General features: G+C 44.2%; 1 protein-coding gene across 1 annotated transcript in view; it reads left to right on the plus strand.

The window, feature by feature from the left end:
- The window catches only part of LOC5522255, a 137,609-nt gene that overhangs the window by 46,930 nt on the left and 74,112 nt on the right, over positions 1-16,567 (plus strand). The window contains exons 74-100 of the mRNA XM_048726927.1: positions 34-274; positions 1,948-2,309; positions 2,426-3,067; positions 3,254-3,307; positions 3,558-4,103; positions 4,243-4,881; positions 4,949-4,993; positions 5,243-5,830; positions 5,959-5,985; positions 6,223-6,849; positions 7,103-7,132; positions 7,428-8,063; positions 8,312-8,329; positions 8,409-8,447; positions 8,523-9,092; positions 9,196-9,252; positions 9,417-9,962; positions 10,073-10,714; positions 10,931-10,999; positions 11,453-11,693; positions 11,952-12,280; positions 13,421-13,441; positions 13,533-14,072; positions 14,422-14,481; positions 14,560-15,162; positions 15,675-15,704; positions 15,801-16,430. Of these exons, the coding sequence (XP_048582884.1) occupies positions 34-274; positions 1,948-2,309; positions 2,426-3,067; positions 3,254-3,307; positions 3,558-4,103; positions 4,243-4,881; positions 4,949-4,993; positions 5,243-5,830; positions 5,959-5,985; positions 6,223-6,849; positions 7,103-7,132; positions 7,428-8,063; positions 8,312-8,329; positions 8,409-8,447; positions 8,523-9,092; positions 9,196-9,252; positions 9,417-9,962; positions 10,073-10,714; positions 10,931-10,999; positions 11,453-11,693; positions 11,952-12,280; positions 13,421-13,441; positions 13,533-14,072; positions 14,422-14,481; positions 14,560-15,162; positions 15,675-15,704; positions 15,801-16,430 (8,832 nt within the window). The remainder of the gene's footprint in view (positions 1-33; positions 275-1,947; positions 2,310-2,425; positions 3,068-3,253; positions 3,308-3,557; positions 4,104-4,242; positions 4,882-4,948; positions 4,994-5,242; positions 5,831-5,958; positions 5,986-6,222; positions 6,850-7,102; positions 7,133-7,427; positions 8,064-8,311; positions 8,330-8,408; positions 8,448-8,522; positions 9,093-9,195; positions 9,253-9,416; positions 9,963-10,072; positions 10,715-10,930; positions 11,000-11,452; positions 11,694-11,951; positions 12,281-13,420; positions 13,442-13,532; positions 14,073-14,421; positions 14,482-14,559; positions 15,163-15,674; positions 15,705-15,800; positions 16,431-16,567) is intronic.

Genomic DNA, 16,567 nt, shown 5'->3' on the forward strand with positions numbered 1-16,567 from the left:
CCTATATTAAGAAATTAATTTTGGTTTCACCAGGTTGCCAAGTCCCTCTTGATCTGGCCATCCTTATTGACGGGTCCGGAAGTATCGAGCACCACGGTCGCGGTAACTTCGCCCGACTGATCACATTTGTGAAGTCCTTGGTTTCATTCCTTCCCATTTCACAGCGAAAGACGCGAGTAGCGGTTGCAGTGTTCGCGTCTAGACCTTACACAATATTTGGATTCCACCGATATCGTACACTAGGCCAAGTTGTTCGAGCGATCAAATACATCAGGTATTATCCTTAATAATTCGTTAGTCCTGATTAAGGCATCAGTCCCGAAGCGTCGAAATAATATATAATACAGTTGCTACGCAATTTTATTTATTGTAAAGATATTTGACCTTAAAGTGGCCCGCGTCAATTCGAAAGGACTGCTTTCCCAAAAAATCACGCATTCAATCATTATTTACGCAATTTCTCTAATTCTTTCAAATTCATATAAAAATCATCCTAGATTCGGAGTTTAATTCAATGCTAGGTTAAATCATATTATAATAATTAATATATATTCTATAATATTAGAATAATTGGGATTTATCGAAGATCGAAGTTTGGAAAAAAGCGACTATAGTACAAAATCAAAATGTGAGACTCCCCTAAAATATGCTGTAATTAATAAATCGAGTTACAAGGATCACGCCTGTGGAATATAACGATATTCGGTTGGGCCGATCTTGCCCTAAATCGACTATAACAATCTGAACATCTCGAGATAGACGTCGAAGAGATAGACGTTGAAGAATGATGAACATACTGCCAATCAAATCGTTCACAGGATGAATACTTCCATCTAAAAGTAAAAATTGATATGTCCCTTCATAAAAAAACGTAAGTATTAACATTTGGCGACCGTGATTTCGAGGCTTGGAGAAGTAGGCAGCACATTTCTGCCAAAATTATAATTCAAATGCATCCATTTTTATCGCTTTTAGCTTTTTGTAGACTGTGTTTTGATACTTAGTTATCAATTACTTATCAAAATGAATTTCAAGCTCTTGAAATTCCGTTGCTACCGTTGTTTGAGTGGCACGGGCACACAGCGACAATCCCTCGAGAGTCAGCAACCTGTGAACTCCAGCTGAAATCCAAAACAACAGAAGTTCGAAGATAGCTCTGCGGCTCCTGGGAGTTTGGAAGAGCAAAATTGCCTTAATGCGTCGTTACCCGCATAGATATTTAGATGTTCAGATTGTTACAGGCGATTTAGAGCAAGATCGGCCCAACCGAATATCGTTATATTTCACAGGCGTGATCCTTGAAGCTCGATTTAGTAAATAGGAGGAGTCTCACATTTTTTATTTTGTACTTCAGTCGATTTCTTTCAAACTTCGACCTTCGATTAACCTTTTTTATTCCGCAATCGGTTTGGATTTAACCTAGCATTGCAATAAACTCCGAATCTAGGAATCTAGGTTCGAATCTAGAATCTAGTTTTTTTTCATAAGAATTTGAAAGAATATATAATAAATAATGAATAAATAATGATTGTATGGGAGCGGTGTGAAAATGCGTGATTTTTTGGAAAAGCAGTCCTTTTAAATTGACGCGGGCCACGTTAAGGCATTATAAATATTTATATTTCATTTTTTAACTTTTTTTTACATTGCACCAAACACGCCGCCTTTTCTGCTGCAAAAACATGTCAGCGATGTTTCGTACAAAGTAAAGAGATGTAAAACATATCACTTCAACCTTGCGTTGGCTGATTTTCCTGATCCACCAGGTCTACTCAGACCATCTAATATTTCTAAAGCTTGTAATACCATGTTTTTTTGTATGTTTTGTTGCCCAACCCGCTCTCAGCGAAATAAGGCTATGCCCTTGAACTTCTAATTAATGCCCATAGTTTTAAGACTGATAAATTTCGATAATTTTTCTTAATATACTATTTTTCTTTATTACAGATACCCTTCAGGAGGTACTAATCTAGGCGCAGCCCTACGACTCGCTAAAGGATCGTTTTTCCGCCGTCGTATCAGCGGCAGAAAACAAGTACTTCTTGTGCTCTCTGATGCGATCTCACGTGATAGTGTTAGTGGTCCATCGAAGGCACTCAGGAGAGCTGGGGTCGAGGTTTTCGCGTTTGGTATCGGGCCGAAGGTTAGGCGCCGTGATCTGTATCAGGTGGCCTCCACTCGTAAGCACGCATATTCGGTTGGATTTAGAACGCTGTACTCGCTTCTGAGGCCTATTAAACAGAGGATTTGTAGGCCAGGAAGTGTGGTGCCCACAATACCACCCGTCACTGTACCTACCAAACGACCAGGTGAATACTTTGTAACTGCCTTTAAAGAGAATGTATTGAACGTCATTCTAATTTCCCTGAAATCGTTTAATTACGTTTGGAGGTATAACCATCAATATTTTACTGTTCCCTTTCAGTCCCCAAGCCATATGCCCGTGTAGTGTATCCTATAGACAGGCTTCGAGGTGGCCGGGACATTAGTGGAGGCAGAACTCCACTTCCAAGAGCGCGTTTCATTGGTGTAAAATGGGCATCCGGTCCTGACGGAAGAAGAGACGGTTCTACTGAATTCTCAGGCAAATCAAGTAGCTTTGTGGAGATTCCATTTTCGCAGAGACTCGATGCACGTAACTCGATTACCATAATTGCGTGGGTTTACCACACAGGTCAATCTGGGCCTATTGTAAACTTTAACCCCCGCGGCTGGGGCGTTCATCTCTGGATGGTAGGCCCGCGTACATTGTTTGTACGATTTGTCACTCGAAAAGGAAGCTTCCGAGTACCTGTAACAACAAAGAGATTCAACTACAGAGCATGGAACTATGTCGCGGCGACATATAGTCACAGAACAGGTTTTGCCAGTCTGTTTGTTAACTCTAGGCGGGTTGCAAGCAAACGCATCGGCAAGATCGATCTTGCTACACACTACAAGATTCGTCTTGGTGCCCGTATTGGTGACTCAAGATACTTCCGGGGTCGCATTTTCTGCGTTCAGATCTATGACAAAGCATTGAAAGCTAGACAGATAGCCCATCTTCGACGAATCTGCTTTAGGAAAGGTAATAGGTCTTGCCGAATATAAATCTAGATCTACGCTGTACATACAGTTTAACTGTCACACTGATGTTATACTGACTTAATGATTGCCGGGAGAGACATGTATGAAACGACTAGCTCTCCAGCTCGTTGTATACTTGCCTGTCCGTTTGCTGTACTTGATAGGAAAACACAATTTTTTTTTACAGGTCCACAACCAACAGTGCGTCCTCCGACCAAACGCCCAACTCCACCCCCTAAAAGTAAGTAAATGGCCCAACTTTAAGTGTGTAACTAAACTTTTAAACCTGATGGCGTTTCAAAGCTAACGCACAGACTATTAAGGGTTGACAACTTGTAAAAAAACCCATCGCCTGCATATAGTTTACTATACTTCTGTATCTTGCAATTCAAATTATTTGAGCCTATATGAAGGCTCCCGCTACTTTTTATATTAGTAACGATGGAACAGCAATGTTTTTTGGTTGTGACTTTTGAATATTTTTATTTCAGTCTGCAAACAAAGAATGGATCTTGGCTTCCTTATTGACGTCTCGTCCACTGTAAAAAGAAAGAACCTGCAGTACGTCCGACAGTTTATCCGGGAGATGTCCCGACGGTTCACAGTCACTAGTAGACTCACACGTATAGGCGTCGTTGTTTATTCGTCTGGCCAGCGTAGATTGCTCTCCGTAGTACGTGGACGAACCCATCGAAGCGTAAACCGAGTTCTTGGTAAGATCCGTGCCACCAGGGGCCGCAGGATTACCGGTCGAGCACTCACCTATGTGAAGAGGTACCTGTTTAATGGACGTCCTCACTGCGGCAGGAAGAGAGTCCTTGTCGTGATCACTAGCGGACGATCCGTGGACTCAGTGTTGCGACCAGCCAGAGGTCTAACAGGCGTTGGCGTAGAGACGTACGTCGTGGTTACGGGTAGAAACAGCAGACAGATGATTCAGATCGCTAGTACTCGACGCCATGTGATCATTGTGCGGTATCGCTCCTTGATGAAGATCGTCATGTCTCTCAAGAACAAGATCTGCAATTCACCCAGAGGTAAGTCGAGGATTTACCTTCTATGCAGGAGCTTTACTCCGCGCAATCATGAACGACGAGGTTGGTATCGTGCGCCAACAAAATAGGCAGATTACAGTTTCTCCCAATTAACATTAAACTTTAAAAATGTTTATTTCAGTAATTGTGAGAAGAGGAGCTGTTGCGCTGTACCAACTTACTAGCCAATATGGGGCACGCGACATAAGCAGAAATAAGAACCCTTCTGCAAAGTTCTACAATGTTAGATACATGCGCGGTCCCGACAATCATCCACGAGGTGCCATCTTCTTAAGAGGGAGACGGAACAGCTACGTGCGAATCCCCAACAACGGTTGCCTAGACACTCAACAATCAATCACAATTATTTTCTGGGTATACCCTGAAGGACGTGGCCCAATTGTCCATTATAACCCGCGTGGTAAAGGCGTTGGTTTGTGGATGACTCGATCGAATGAAATAACTGCAAGGTTTATTGGTCGACGAAGAAAGCGTGTTCCCTTGATCAAAGGAAGGGTGGCCCATCGTGGATGGAACTACATTGCTGCAACGTATGATCACAAAACTGGGCGTGCAACTATCTGGAAGAACTCGGCTCCTATCGCGCAGCGGTACATAGGGAAGTTCCGGTATGGTTTGGCGACTCAGGGTGCCCTCGCGATAGGTGCTATCACCAGAAGTCGTCGGTATTTCCGCGGTCGTGTTGCCTGTCTTCAGGTTTATAGAAGAGCATTGAACGCTCGTGAGATACGATCCAAGAAGGTTGCATGCTTTAGACACGGTAAGTTAGATGAGTCTTATTTTTTTATGTTTTGTGTAGCTTATCATCCTTTTTTTTGTGTTCTTAGTACCTACGCAACGACCAACAATACCGACCAAACCGCCAACAAAAGGTTTGTGCTAATTATTTGATTATAAAGACAAGCTACAATATTGTATTTAAATTTTTAGATGTTAGATGCATTGCAATGTGTTCCCACTTTTCTGACTCGCGTCAATACATTTACAAGATTTATCAACTTGAACTACGAAAGTTGCAATAAGCGGGCCACGCTGATCATATGAAAATCAGAGACCATATTATCAAATACCCGATCTTATACTGACGTAACGATTTTTATTTATTTTTATCTTATTCTTAGTGTGCAGGAACCGAATCGATATTGGCTTTCTTGTCGATGGGTCCGCCAGCATTGAGAAACGCGGAAAGGGTAACTTTGGTCGCATGCTCAACCTGATCAAATCTACCCTGAATGCATTCAGTCTTCGGCAGCGCCGCACTCGTGTGAGCGTTGTGTTGTACTCTAACCGGCCATTCAAGGTTTTCGGTTTCAACCGGTACTCTTCAAAGTTGCGCGTCATCCGTGCCATAAACTACATGCGCTACCCTCGCGGAGGAACCAAGCTTCGACGTGCACTCTATTACGTCAAGCGATACTTATTTACCCGACGTCAACGCGGGCGAAAGCAAGTGCTTGTTGTCCTGACTGATGGTATTTCTAGGAGAGGAGTGAAAGCCCCAGCAATAAGTCTCCATCGTGCGGGAGTTGAGGTCCACTCGATTGGTATTGGAAGAACATTCCGTAGACGTCAGTCACAACAGCTACGGCAGCTCGCGTCTAGCGCATCACTGGTGTACAAGACTTCGCTGAAAAGCGTACGATCCCTCGTTAAACGCCTGCAGCGAAGCATCTGTCTACCGACTCGGCCAACGAAAAAACCAACTAGACGTAAGTTTTATAACTATTTTCGATGGTTTCCATATTCATAGACAGGAATAATCATTTGAAATTATTGTAATGTATTTTAAATTATTGTTATGTATTTTTCTAACCGAAAACAATTTAATTCATTTCAGCAACAAAGCGTCCAACCAAGCCAAAACGTAAGTATTTTCTCTAGGATTTTTCATGGACAAAGAGATACAGAAACAAAATTTAATCAATGGATTAAATTAGATTTTAAGTCATTCAGGAGATCTCCAAAGCGTCCGAGTAGTTGAAATAGGCAACACGGTTTATTAGACTTCATGAGATTTTCATTTCCGGTTGACCTTTACATTCATCAGACTCCAATCAGATATCTAGGTCAAACAAACAAAAAATTATATTATAATTCTCAGGAGAGCCTCGAGCGATCGCGTTCTACCCATTAAACGGACGTTCACGAGGACGAGATATCGGACCTCGTAAGAACCCCGCAGGGAAGCCGTTCAAGGTGTATCTTGCTGCTGGCCCAGACGGATGGCCTCGTGGTTCATACTTCTTTCCTGGAAAATCCAGCAGCTTTATCTACTTCCCAAACAACGGTGGTATCGATGCTAGACGCTCCATTACTATCGTTGGCTGGGTCTATCCTGAGAGAAGCGGTCCTATTTTCCATTACAAGCCTCGTAAGCAGGGCGTAAGGGTCTGGTACCAAGCTCCGAGTACGCTCTATGCTACCTTTCAACGTCGGTCCGGGCGTCGAACGAAATCAGTCCTGACTCGACAACTCAAGAGACGACAGTGGAATTATTTTGCTGCGACTTACGATCACCGCACCGGTTTAGCTACACTGTGGCTTGATGCCCTGCCCGCTAAACAGCGTAATATTGGCCGTTTCCGACTTGCGACCAACCACCCTGCGGTCATGGGGAAGAAACCCGGAGACCGTAGATACTTCCGTGGACGTATTTCCTGTGTTCATGTTTACGACGTCGCTCTAACTGGCCCAAGAATCAAAGCTCTCAAGAAAGTCTGCTTACGCGGTAAGTCTTGCCATTGCACTTGCTTATTTTTAATTATTTTGATTACCTCTCTATTTCCAGCTTCGCCATTCGATGGCATAACACATCGAATTATACATTTAAATATGGGCCATTTCAATAAACGTCAGGAATGTCGCTGGTGTCCTTCACACGAAGAATGTCATTGTCAAAGTCGTATCGTGTTGCCATATCTCTACTCAGTCCCTATTTGTTTGTTCATGGTATTAATCCATGTGTTCTTTGTGTTCTTAAGGTGCACCTCCACCGACACCAACTTTACCCAGTAAGTAAAACCATTTAAAACAAATTCACATAATTAATTGTAAAGGCCATGCCAAACAAGTGAGCCTATATATGGCCAGAACAACATGGGTACGTCGATTTATTTTATCCATACCCACCGTAATATGGAGAAATGATATCACAATTGGGTGGCTTGACATTTTAGAATATAGTGTCTCCTTGGTTTCTTTTGATCAAGGTTATGATATCGCTGAAGTAATAGTGAAAACTTTAATCAGGTGTAACGATATCTGTATAAATTATTTATTAACGAGATTCAAACTCGCTCGAAACAGAACTACCCCATGTTGTCGCCGTCTACCCACTGGACCGTATCCATGGTGCTCGTGACGTCACGCGGCACAGCTTTACCGGTCGCCTGGTGAACACACGCTTCCGCCGAGGCCCAGATGGTCGAAGGGACGGCTCAACAGAATTCCGTGGAACCTCCAACAGCTACCTCGAGATCCCGAATCGTGGGAAGCTGGACACTAGAAGATCCACTACCATTCTCGCTTGGGTCTACCACACCGGAAGATCAGGCCCCATCTTCAACTACAACATCCGGGGATTCGGAGTCCACGTTTGGATGGTGCGACCTCGTGTCCTCTTCGTCCGATTTGTTAGACGCGATTTGAAACATACCCCACACATATCAACAACTACTAAACTTCTCAAGTACCGTGCATGGAATTATGTCGGTGTAAGCTACGACTATAGGACTGGAAATGCCATTATTTGGATCAACTCAAGGCCTGTTGCGAGAAAGAGAATAGGTAGATTTGAGCTTGCGACGAACTATCCCGTAAGAGTGGGTGCGCGGCGGGGCGATGGCCGTTATTTCCGTGGAAGGCTCTTCTGTCTTCAAGTGTACAGCAAAGCACTTACTGCATTACAGATTCGTGCAGCCGAAAGAAGATGCTTCCGGGAAGGTTTGTAAATAGTGGTTGTGTTGTACTTTGCCCAGGGACGTGGCCAGGGGGTGGCCCAGGGGGCCCGCCCTCCCCCCCCCCTTCTAGCAGCCAGAAATACAGTAAATGTATGAGACATCTAAAATGCAGGAGAAAATGCCTTGAAAGGGCCTTTTGGGCCCCCTCCTGTTAAAAATCCTGGCTACGCAGCTGACTTACCCAACTAGCTATATTAAAAAATTAATCATTTTCTTTTCTTTTTTCCGTAGAAGAACCAACAAAACCTCGTAAGTATCGGGTCCAGCTTTGCATTTGTTAACATGATACTTCCCTCTCGCGTGTGTCTAAGTCCCTTCTATCTTTCAGCTCGAACCCCACCAAAACCGACTGTTACTCCTGTTGGGCGTAAGTAGTTATTCCATCCATCCACTTTTTAGACTGTAAATCCTTATTCTGTACCTCTTATGTTACATTTCGTAGTTTGCAACAGACCTATCGACCTTGGTCTCCTTGTCGACGGATCTGGCAGTATCGTCTTGCATGGGAAAGACAACTTCGGTCGCCTTATCGAGTTCGTACAGTCTCTGGTCAGCTTTTTCCGAATCTCCCGTCGACATACTCGCGTTGGAATGATTCTCTATAGCACAAGATCATACCCAATATTCCGCTTAAATCAATATACGAGCAAGCGTGCAATTATGGGCAAAATACGCAATGTACGCTATCCGGCAGGAGGGACGAGAACTGGACAAGCTCTTAGGTACGCCAGAAGATACTTTTTCAGCGGACGAAAGCCAAAAGGTCGCAAAAGGGTACTGATACTGCTTACAGACGGTATCTCACAAGATAGCGTTAAGGGACCTGCGCTTCAGCTGCGCAATGCCGGAGCTGAAGTTTTTACTATCGCTGTTGGCAAGCGTTTCAGGAAGAAACAGTTGAAACAGATTGCAAGCGATGGAAGTCACGTGTTCACGGTGGCCTTCAGACAATTGCCTACTCTCATCCGAAGGATCAAGAACATGGCGTGCTCCCCGCAACCCCGACCTACAAGTAAGATTTACTGCTACACAGTATCGTATATGATATGTGGATACTTAGGTTAGAGGTGTATTATACGTTTGAAACACGACTGAGCAATTAAACTTGCTTTCAGAACCAAAGCCTACTCCAAGAACTGTCCCAACAAAATCACCAACGCCTCCACCCAAAGGTACACAAATGTTTAAGATAGCTCCCACTTATCACCAAATGGTCGCCAAATGATATTGCGAATAATTCCATTTCTAATGTTTATTTGACATATTATTCAGTGTCAACATCGAGTCGATTTTGGCTGTTTAGCAGAAAAAAAAATAATTGTCATTTTTTCTGCAGTATGTCGACGTCGTATCGATCTTGGGTTCCTTATCGACGTGTCGAGGGCTGTTGGTGGAAAGAACATCCCCTACATCCGCCGATTCATCCGAGAAATGACTCGACGATTTACGGTCTCCAGACGAATTGTTCGAGTCGGTGTCGTGATCTACTCGTCCCGTGCCCGACGTATTCTATCCCTCACCCGTGCGACCGGACGTAGGAGTGTCTACCGAATCCTGGGCAGGATCCGCGCCACTAGGGGTCGCAGGAGCACTGGTCGAGCGCTTAACTATGTTAAGAAGTACCTGTTCACTGGACGTCCTCAGTGCGGCAGGAAGAGAGTCCTTGTGGTGATCACTAGAGGACGATCCGTGGACTCAGTTTTGCGACCAGCAAGAGGACTAACAGGCGTTGGCGTGGAGACGTATGTAGTGGTTACAGGTAGAACCGCCAGACAGATGACTCAGATCGCTAGTACTCGACGCCATGTGATCAGTGTGCGGTATCGGTCCTTGATTAAGATTGTCGTGTCTCTCAAGAATAAGATATGCAACTCACCCAGAGGTAAGCTCTTACCTTTCGTGTCTCGTCTAGAAAAATGTAAGGTTTTGTTCACGAAGTATCAAGCTTGAGGTATTATCCACTGTTCATGATCATCATTGTTTTATTTACAGTAATTGTTCATCGTGGAGCTGTCGGGCTTTATGAGCTGACCGGCAAGACAGGTGTAAAAGACGTGAGTCGTAACAGAAACCCTCCGGCCAGGTTCTACAACGTCCGGTACATCACCGGACCGGACAGACATCCAAAGGGCGCACTGTACCTTCGAGGACGATCTAACAGCTACGTTCGCATCCCCAACTCTGGCTGCCTTGATACGCAGCAGTCAATCACCATTCTGGTATGGGTTTACCCCGAAGGACGTGGCCCCATTGTCCATTATAATCCGCGTGGACGAGGTGTCGGTCTTTGGATGACGCGCACCAATAAAGTGACGGGCTATCTTGTAGGACGGGCCGGCCGAGTTGCCCCGCCTGTCAAGAGTCGCCGCGTGAAGCCGAGGAGCTGGAACTACATTGCTCTTACCTACAGTCACAAGAATGGTGTAGCGAATCTATGGAATAACGCAAGGCGTATTGGGAGCAAGCGCGTGGGCTATTTCCGTAATGGTCTGGCCACGAACTACCCCGTTACTGTTGGTGTTAAGCCAGGAGATCGTCGGTACTTGCGTGGGCGCGTCGCGTGTCTGCAGGTGTTTGCGCGAGTCCTGAATGCGCGAGAGATCCAGCAGCGAATGAGAGCTTGCTGGAGATCAGGTGAGTATCAATACTTTTCCGCTCTGAAAAGTTTCTTAAAGATATAGCTTTTGCTTGTTTGCAGATTGGGTAGCATATTATAGCTTGTATACTATAACTTGATCTATCAGCTAGTGAACCGCCATCCTTTTCTTTAAGTTACCGGTCTTACAGTTGGTGAGCCGTCTACGTTTTTAGAATAATGATTTTCTAATTTTTTGTTTTTCACCTTTTTAGTACCTACCAAGAGTCCAGTAGTACCAACAAAAAGACCCGTAATACCAACCAAGCCGCCCAATCGACCTGGTATGCATCTTATTTTGAAAGTAGCATACCATCTTTATATATCGAGGCACTTTATACACTTCCAGAGGAAATTGTTAACCTCTGAAGCAATGTTAATGGTATACCATAAAGTACTCCAGCGACACAAATTGTTGTGCCGGGTTACTTTAACATCGTAAACAGATAGATTAACACATTCACGCCATAAAATGCTAAATAGCAAAGGCACTTTATAAAGGCAGTCATTACACGGCTGAAAACGAAAGAAAGCTTATGATTTAAATTGTGTGTGTTTTGGGGAATTAGAAAACCTTAGAAAATCTATAATTATCGGTTCAAAGGCGAGAGCAAGAAAATATAATCCCAGTAGTAAAATGAACAAACTCAAACTAGTAGCGGAAAAATCTGACAGCATTATCCTCCTGGTGTGAAGTTTAAATTTCTAAACTTTATATTCCTTTTTTTTTTGTCTAGTTTGTCAGTCTCGTGTAGACCTCGGTTTTCTGTTGGACGGATCAGGCAGCATTGAGCACCACTCCCGAGGAAGCTTCCGTAAACTGATCGATTTCATCAAATCGTTCGTGAGTTTCTTCCCAGTGAGTCGACGTCAAACTCGAGTTGGCGTTGTCCTCTTTTCTACAAAAGCTCATCTCATCTTCAACTTCAAGCGGTTTAGTAACAGACGAAGCATCTATAGGGCTATCGACCAAATTAGGTAAGTGGGTATGATTTCAAATACTTGCGTGATTTAAGCTCTCGATCCATGGCCAATCACTGGAAGGGCATAAATGATATTTCGTGAAAATTGCTGCGCTTTGATCATCAGTAACGTTAAGCATGCATTATTGTGATCTACCATTATCAAACCCGAGAACAATGAATGACAATCTGATATAAGGAAAGCATCGACATTTTTTGTTCGCACTAAACCCTATGTTTCCTTCCTCGTTAATAATGTTTACCAACTCCCCAGATTCCCTAGAGGAGGTACAAGGGTTGGTAACGCCCTCTCCTTCGCTGGACGCCGTCTGTTCCGTGGACGCGGCTCTAGCAATCGCAAGCGTGTTCTCGTTCTCGTCACTGACGGGATCTCACAGGATCGCGTATCGCGCGCCGCTGCTGCGTTGCGTAAGCGACGCGTGGAGATATTCGTCTTGGGTATTGGGCCACGTATCAAGCGGCGCCAGTTAACATTAGTGGCTTCGGACCGTAAACACGTTTTCACTACGAGGTTTAGAAGTATCGCAATGGGAAGACTGATGGTCCGGATGAAGGGGCTTGCATGTAGACCGTACAATTCTGGTGAGAATTAGTATTACCCTTGACATGGTGTGAAGTACTGTAGTATACCGTTGACATGGCGTGAAGTACTGTAGTATACCGTGACATGGTGTGAAGTACTGTAGTATACCCTTGACATGGTGTGAAGTACTGTAGTATACCCTTGACATGGTGTGAAGTACTGTAGTATACCCTTGACATGGTGTGAAGTACTGTAGTATACCCTTGACATGGTGTGAAGTACTGTAGTATACCCTGACATGGTGTGAAGTACTGTAGTATACCCTTGACATGGTGTGAAGTACTGTAGTATACCCTGACATGGTGTGAAGTACTGTAGTATACCCTTGACATGGTGTGAAGTACTGTAGTATACCCTGACATGGCGTGAAGTACTGTAGTATACCCTTGACATGGTGTGAAGTACTGTAGTATACCCTGACATGGTGTGAAGTACTGTAGTATACCCTTGACATGGTGTGAAGTACTGTAGTATACCGTTGACATGGTGTGAAGTACTGTAGTATACCCTGACATGGTGTGAAGTACTGTAGTATACCGTTGACATGGTGTGAAGTACTGTAGTATACCCTGACATGGTGTGAAGTACTGTAGTATACCCTGACATGGTGTGAAGTACTGTAGTATACCCTGACACGGTGTGAAGTACTGTAGTATACCGTTGACATGGTGTGAAGTACTGTAGTATACCCTGACATGGTGTGAAGTACTGTAGTATACCCTGACATGGTGTGAAGTACTGTAGTATACCCTTGACATGGTGTGAAGTACTGTAGTATACCCCTAACATGGTGTAAAGTAAATGTAGTATACCCTTGACATGGTATACACTTAGCAATCTTTGTACACTTTTCTTAACGTTGATTTTATAACCCCTGCATCATTTATTATGCTCCCTAGCTCGCAATTTGGCAGTTTAGCTTGTGAGCATAAGTAAAAATACTATAAATTTTAATGCTTAAGAGTAAAAATTTGAGATATTGGTAAAAGGATTTGCGGTTGATTTCGGGATACCAATAATTGAAATATGTGTGTCAAGATAATAGATCTTCGATGTCTGATACTATTGTGTTTCGGGAGTCGGTATCGCATTGCACTCGTTGTAATTTCTTCTTCTTATTTTTTTATTTCTTCTTTCAGTACCAACGCCAAGGCCTTACAGTAAGTTACGTTTTCTGATATTGTAAAAGAAGAACACATAACTATCTATCTGAGCCATATCAATAACACATTCCTGTTATTTGTTTTCCAGGGTGCAATACAAATATTGATCTCGTGTTCGCTATCGATGCTTCAAGCAGCGTAGGAAAGGTAAACTTCGAGCGCGTAAAGGGCTTTATCCGAAGACTTGTTGAGTCTTTCCACATCTCCAGGACTTCAACCCGTGTAGCGGCCATCGTCTATTCCTCCCGCCCTCGCGTTGCGTTCGACTTCAACCGCTACACATCAGCAAGACGTGCCGCCCACGCCGTCAAGAGATTGCGCTTTTTGCGCGGTGGAACTTCTACTGGCCGCGCCTTACGCTTGGCGTCAAGCAGGCTGTTCCGTCGCTACGGTCGCAAGCGCCGTAAGGTGCTCATGCTTATCACGGATGGCAAGTCGAGTGATGATGTCTTGAAGCCGAGTAAAGCACTGAAAAGAAAAGGAGTACAGATCTTTGCTGTTGGTGTTGGAATGTCTGTAAGTCGAAATGAGCTGATCTTGATTGCTTCGCATCCAAGCCAAGTTTACCAGGCAAGCTTTACTTCTTTGAGCGCCATTGTGAAGAGCTTGGCAAGGAAGACATGTGAAAGTAAGTAGTATGGAGCCGACTTGCGTTACAGTGTTGTTTGGGTTTTATTCCGATAATATTGTGTTCGCCACACAAGTCGCCTTCAGAGTCATCAAGAGGGAGTATTCGTGCCAATACACCTAGGGTAAAAGGATCGGTACTTGAAGAGGGGTTGTGGATAGAGAGGACGCAGCACGTGCTGGGTAAAAGGGATTGGTTATGAATCCTAATAGGGAGGGTAGTGGGTGCCGCAATACCATCTTACAGGGTTGGAAAATACGTTAATTCTGTTAAGCAAAACCGTGAGTAAATGACGAAACTCCGTGTAATATTTGCAAGTTTTTCTCTAACCACTTTTTCTTTGTTTCAGCACCTTTACCAACTCTACCTACAAAGAGGCCAACAAAACGACCAACAAAGCCTCGTCCGAGTTAGTGTTTAAACCCACTTTTTAATAACCCGACGGCATGAGGTTATAAACTTATAACTTTCCCTTTTTATCTCGCAGGATTCCCTAACCCTATCGCAGTGTTTCCTCTCGATCGCCGCTCTAATGGTCGCGACATCAGCCGTGGTAGGAACACTCCAGGAATGCAACGCAACACCAAGTACGCACCTGGTCCTTTCGGTCGTCCGGACAGGTCAACCTACTTCCGTGGCAGCAGGACTTCCTACATCCGCTTTCCCAATAATGGGAACCTGGACGCGCGTAAGTCCATTACCATTATCGCATGGGTTAACCCCATACGCCGCGGACCTATCTTCGAGTACTTCCGCGGTGTCAAGTTCTGGGCGCGTACCGAGAGAACTATTTATGCACGGTTTGATCAGCGAAATGGTCTACCCTCGCGGGCCGTATATGCAAGACGGTTACGTCCAAAAACCTGGAATTACGTAGCGGCTACTTATAATCACCGTACGCAGATAGCAACAGTATGGTATAACTCCAGACCCGTTGCTTCCCGAAAGATTGGCCGTATCCGATTGGCTACTAGCCGCCCCGCCTACATGGGTCTGGGATTCCGCGGAAGGATTCACTGTGTGCAGGTGTACAATGAGGCGCTGCATGGACGACAGATACACAAGATGAAGCACCTCTGTAGCAAACCAGGTAATACACATATTCTGGACAGGAAGGAAAAATGTTCCAAAAAACAAATTTCTTAGCAAATATAACAGAGATTTCCTAATATTTAGCGTAATAATAAACAAAATATCAAGTGAGACTTTTTAATCTTTAATGCGACTTTTTGTAAAGTTTAATTGAAATGTGTAGATGTCCTCCCAGCGAGCTTTCACGATGCGCATGGCGCATGATCTTGGAGGTGTGGATTCTGGTCTCTCAGTATTAGTGTTTTGAATAGGGGGAAAGTAGACCCGAAATGCAAGAAGCTGACGGCTATTGTACGAAATGGTGGCTTCTTTAGTATCCTTTTCAGTGCACATGCGCAATCTTTTTTTAAATGTCCATATTGTGTAAAGAAACCGTTCTAACTTTACTGACTGACTGTCAAAGGTGAAACTGGTACAATTATTGTGCTATCTCAATACTAATATTTTTTTTTGCAAAATGCATCGTTTAGTGTTGATACTTATTCACTGAAATTTGTTATTTTTTCTTAGGACCTATTCCTTCACCAACACAACCTCCACGTAAGTACTTCTATTTTCTTTTTTTGCACTGTTGGTTTAAACCAAAGCCAAAAACCCACAATGACCTAACAAATCTTTGTTTAACCCATTTTACAGGTCTACCCCAAGCTCTTGCTTTCTACCCTCTGAACGTCCGCTACGGTGCCCGAGACATCAGCCGAAGCAAAAACCCGTCAGGTAGAATGGCCAACATACGACCAGCTGTCGGACCGGACAACCGTGCTGGCGGCTCATTTAGATTTAAGGGTCGCTCCGACAGCTATATTGAATTCCCTAATAATGGAAAGATTGATGCTCGCCGCTCGATCACCCTACTAGCCTGGATAAACCCAGAAGGACCTGTCGGGCCGATATTCAATTTCAAGACGAGAGGATTTGGGGTTCACCTATGGATGACACGGCCCACCGAGTTATTCGCCAGGTTCCAGATGCGTAAAACTCTGCGCTCGACGCGCCCAATCACCTACAGCAAGATCCGCATCGGCGCGTGGAGTTTTGTTGGCACAAGCTACGATGGCAGGACAGGCGTTGCACGCCTCTTCGTGAACAATCGCGTGGTCGCAAGGAAGTACATCGGGAGGTTCAAGCTAGCTACTAACTACCCAGCCCGTATGGGTGCAATAAAGGGCGATAACCGCGTGTTCCGTGGCCGCATTACGTGTATGCAAGTTTATGGTCGGACGCTTTCGTTACGACAGATACAGATGGCCAAGAGACTCTGCTTCAGTGAGTATTTAGTCATACTGTTTCAAGCATCTTTATGTTCAACTATATATCTACACGGTGAGACGTTCCTTCTAAAACATTCCAAATACAATCGTATTTTCCTGTTTCAAACAGGAATCTTCTCTCCAGAGTTTCTC

Source organism: Nematostella vectensis, chromosome 4 (genome assembly GCF_932526225.1).
Source record: "Nematostella vectensis chromosome 4, jaNemVect1.1, whole genome shotgun sequence".
Classification (NCBI taxonomy): Eukaryota; Metazoa; Cnidaria; class Anthozoa; order Actiniaria; family Edwardsiidae; genus Nematostella; species Nematostella vectensis.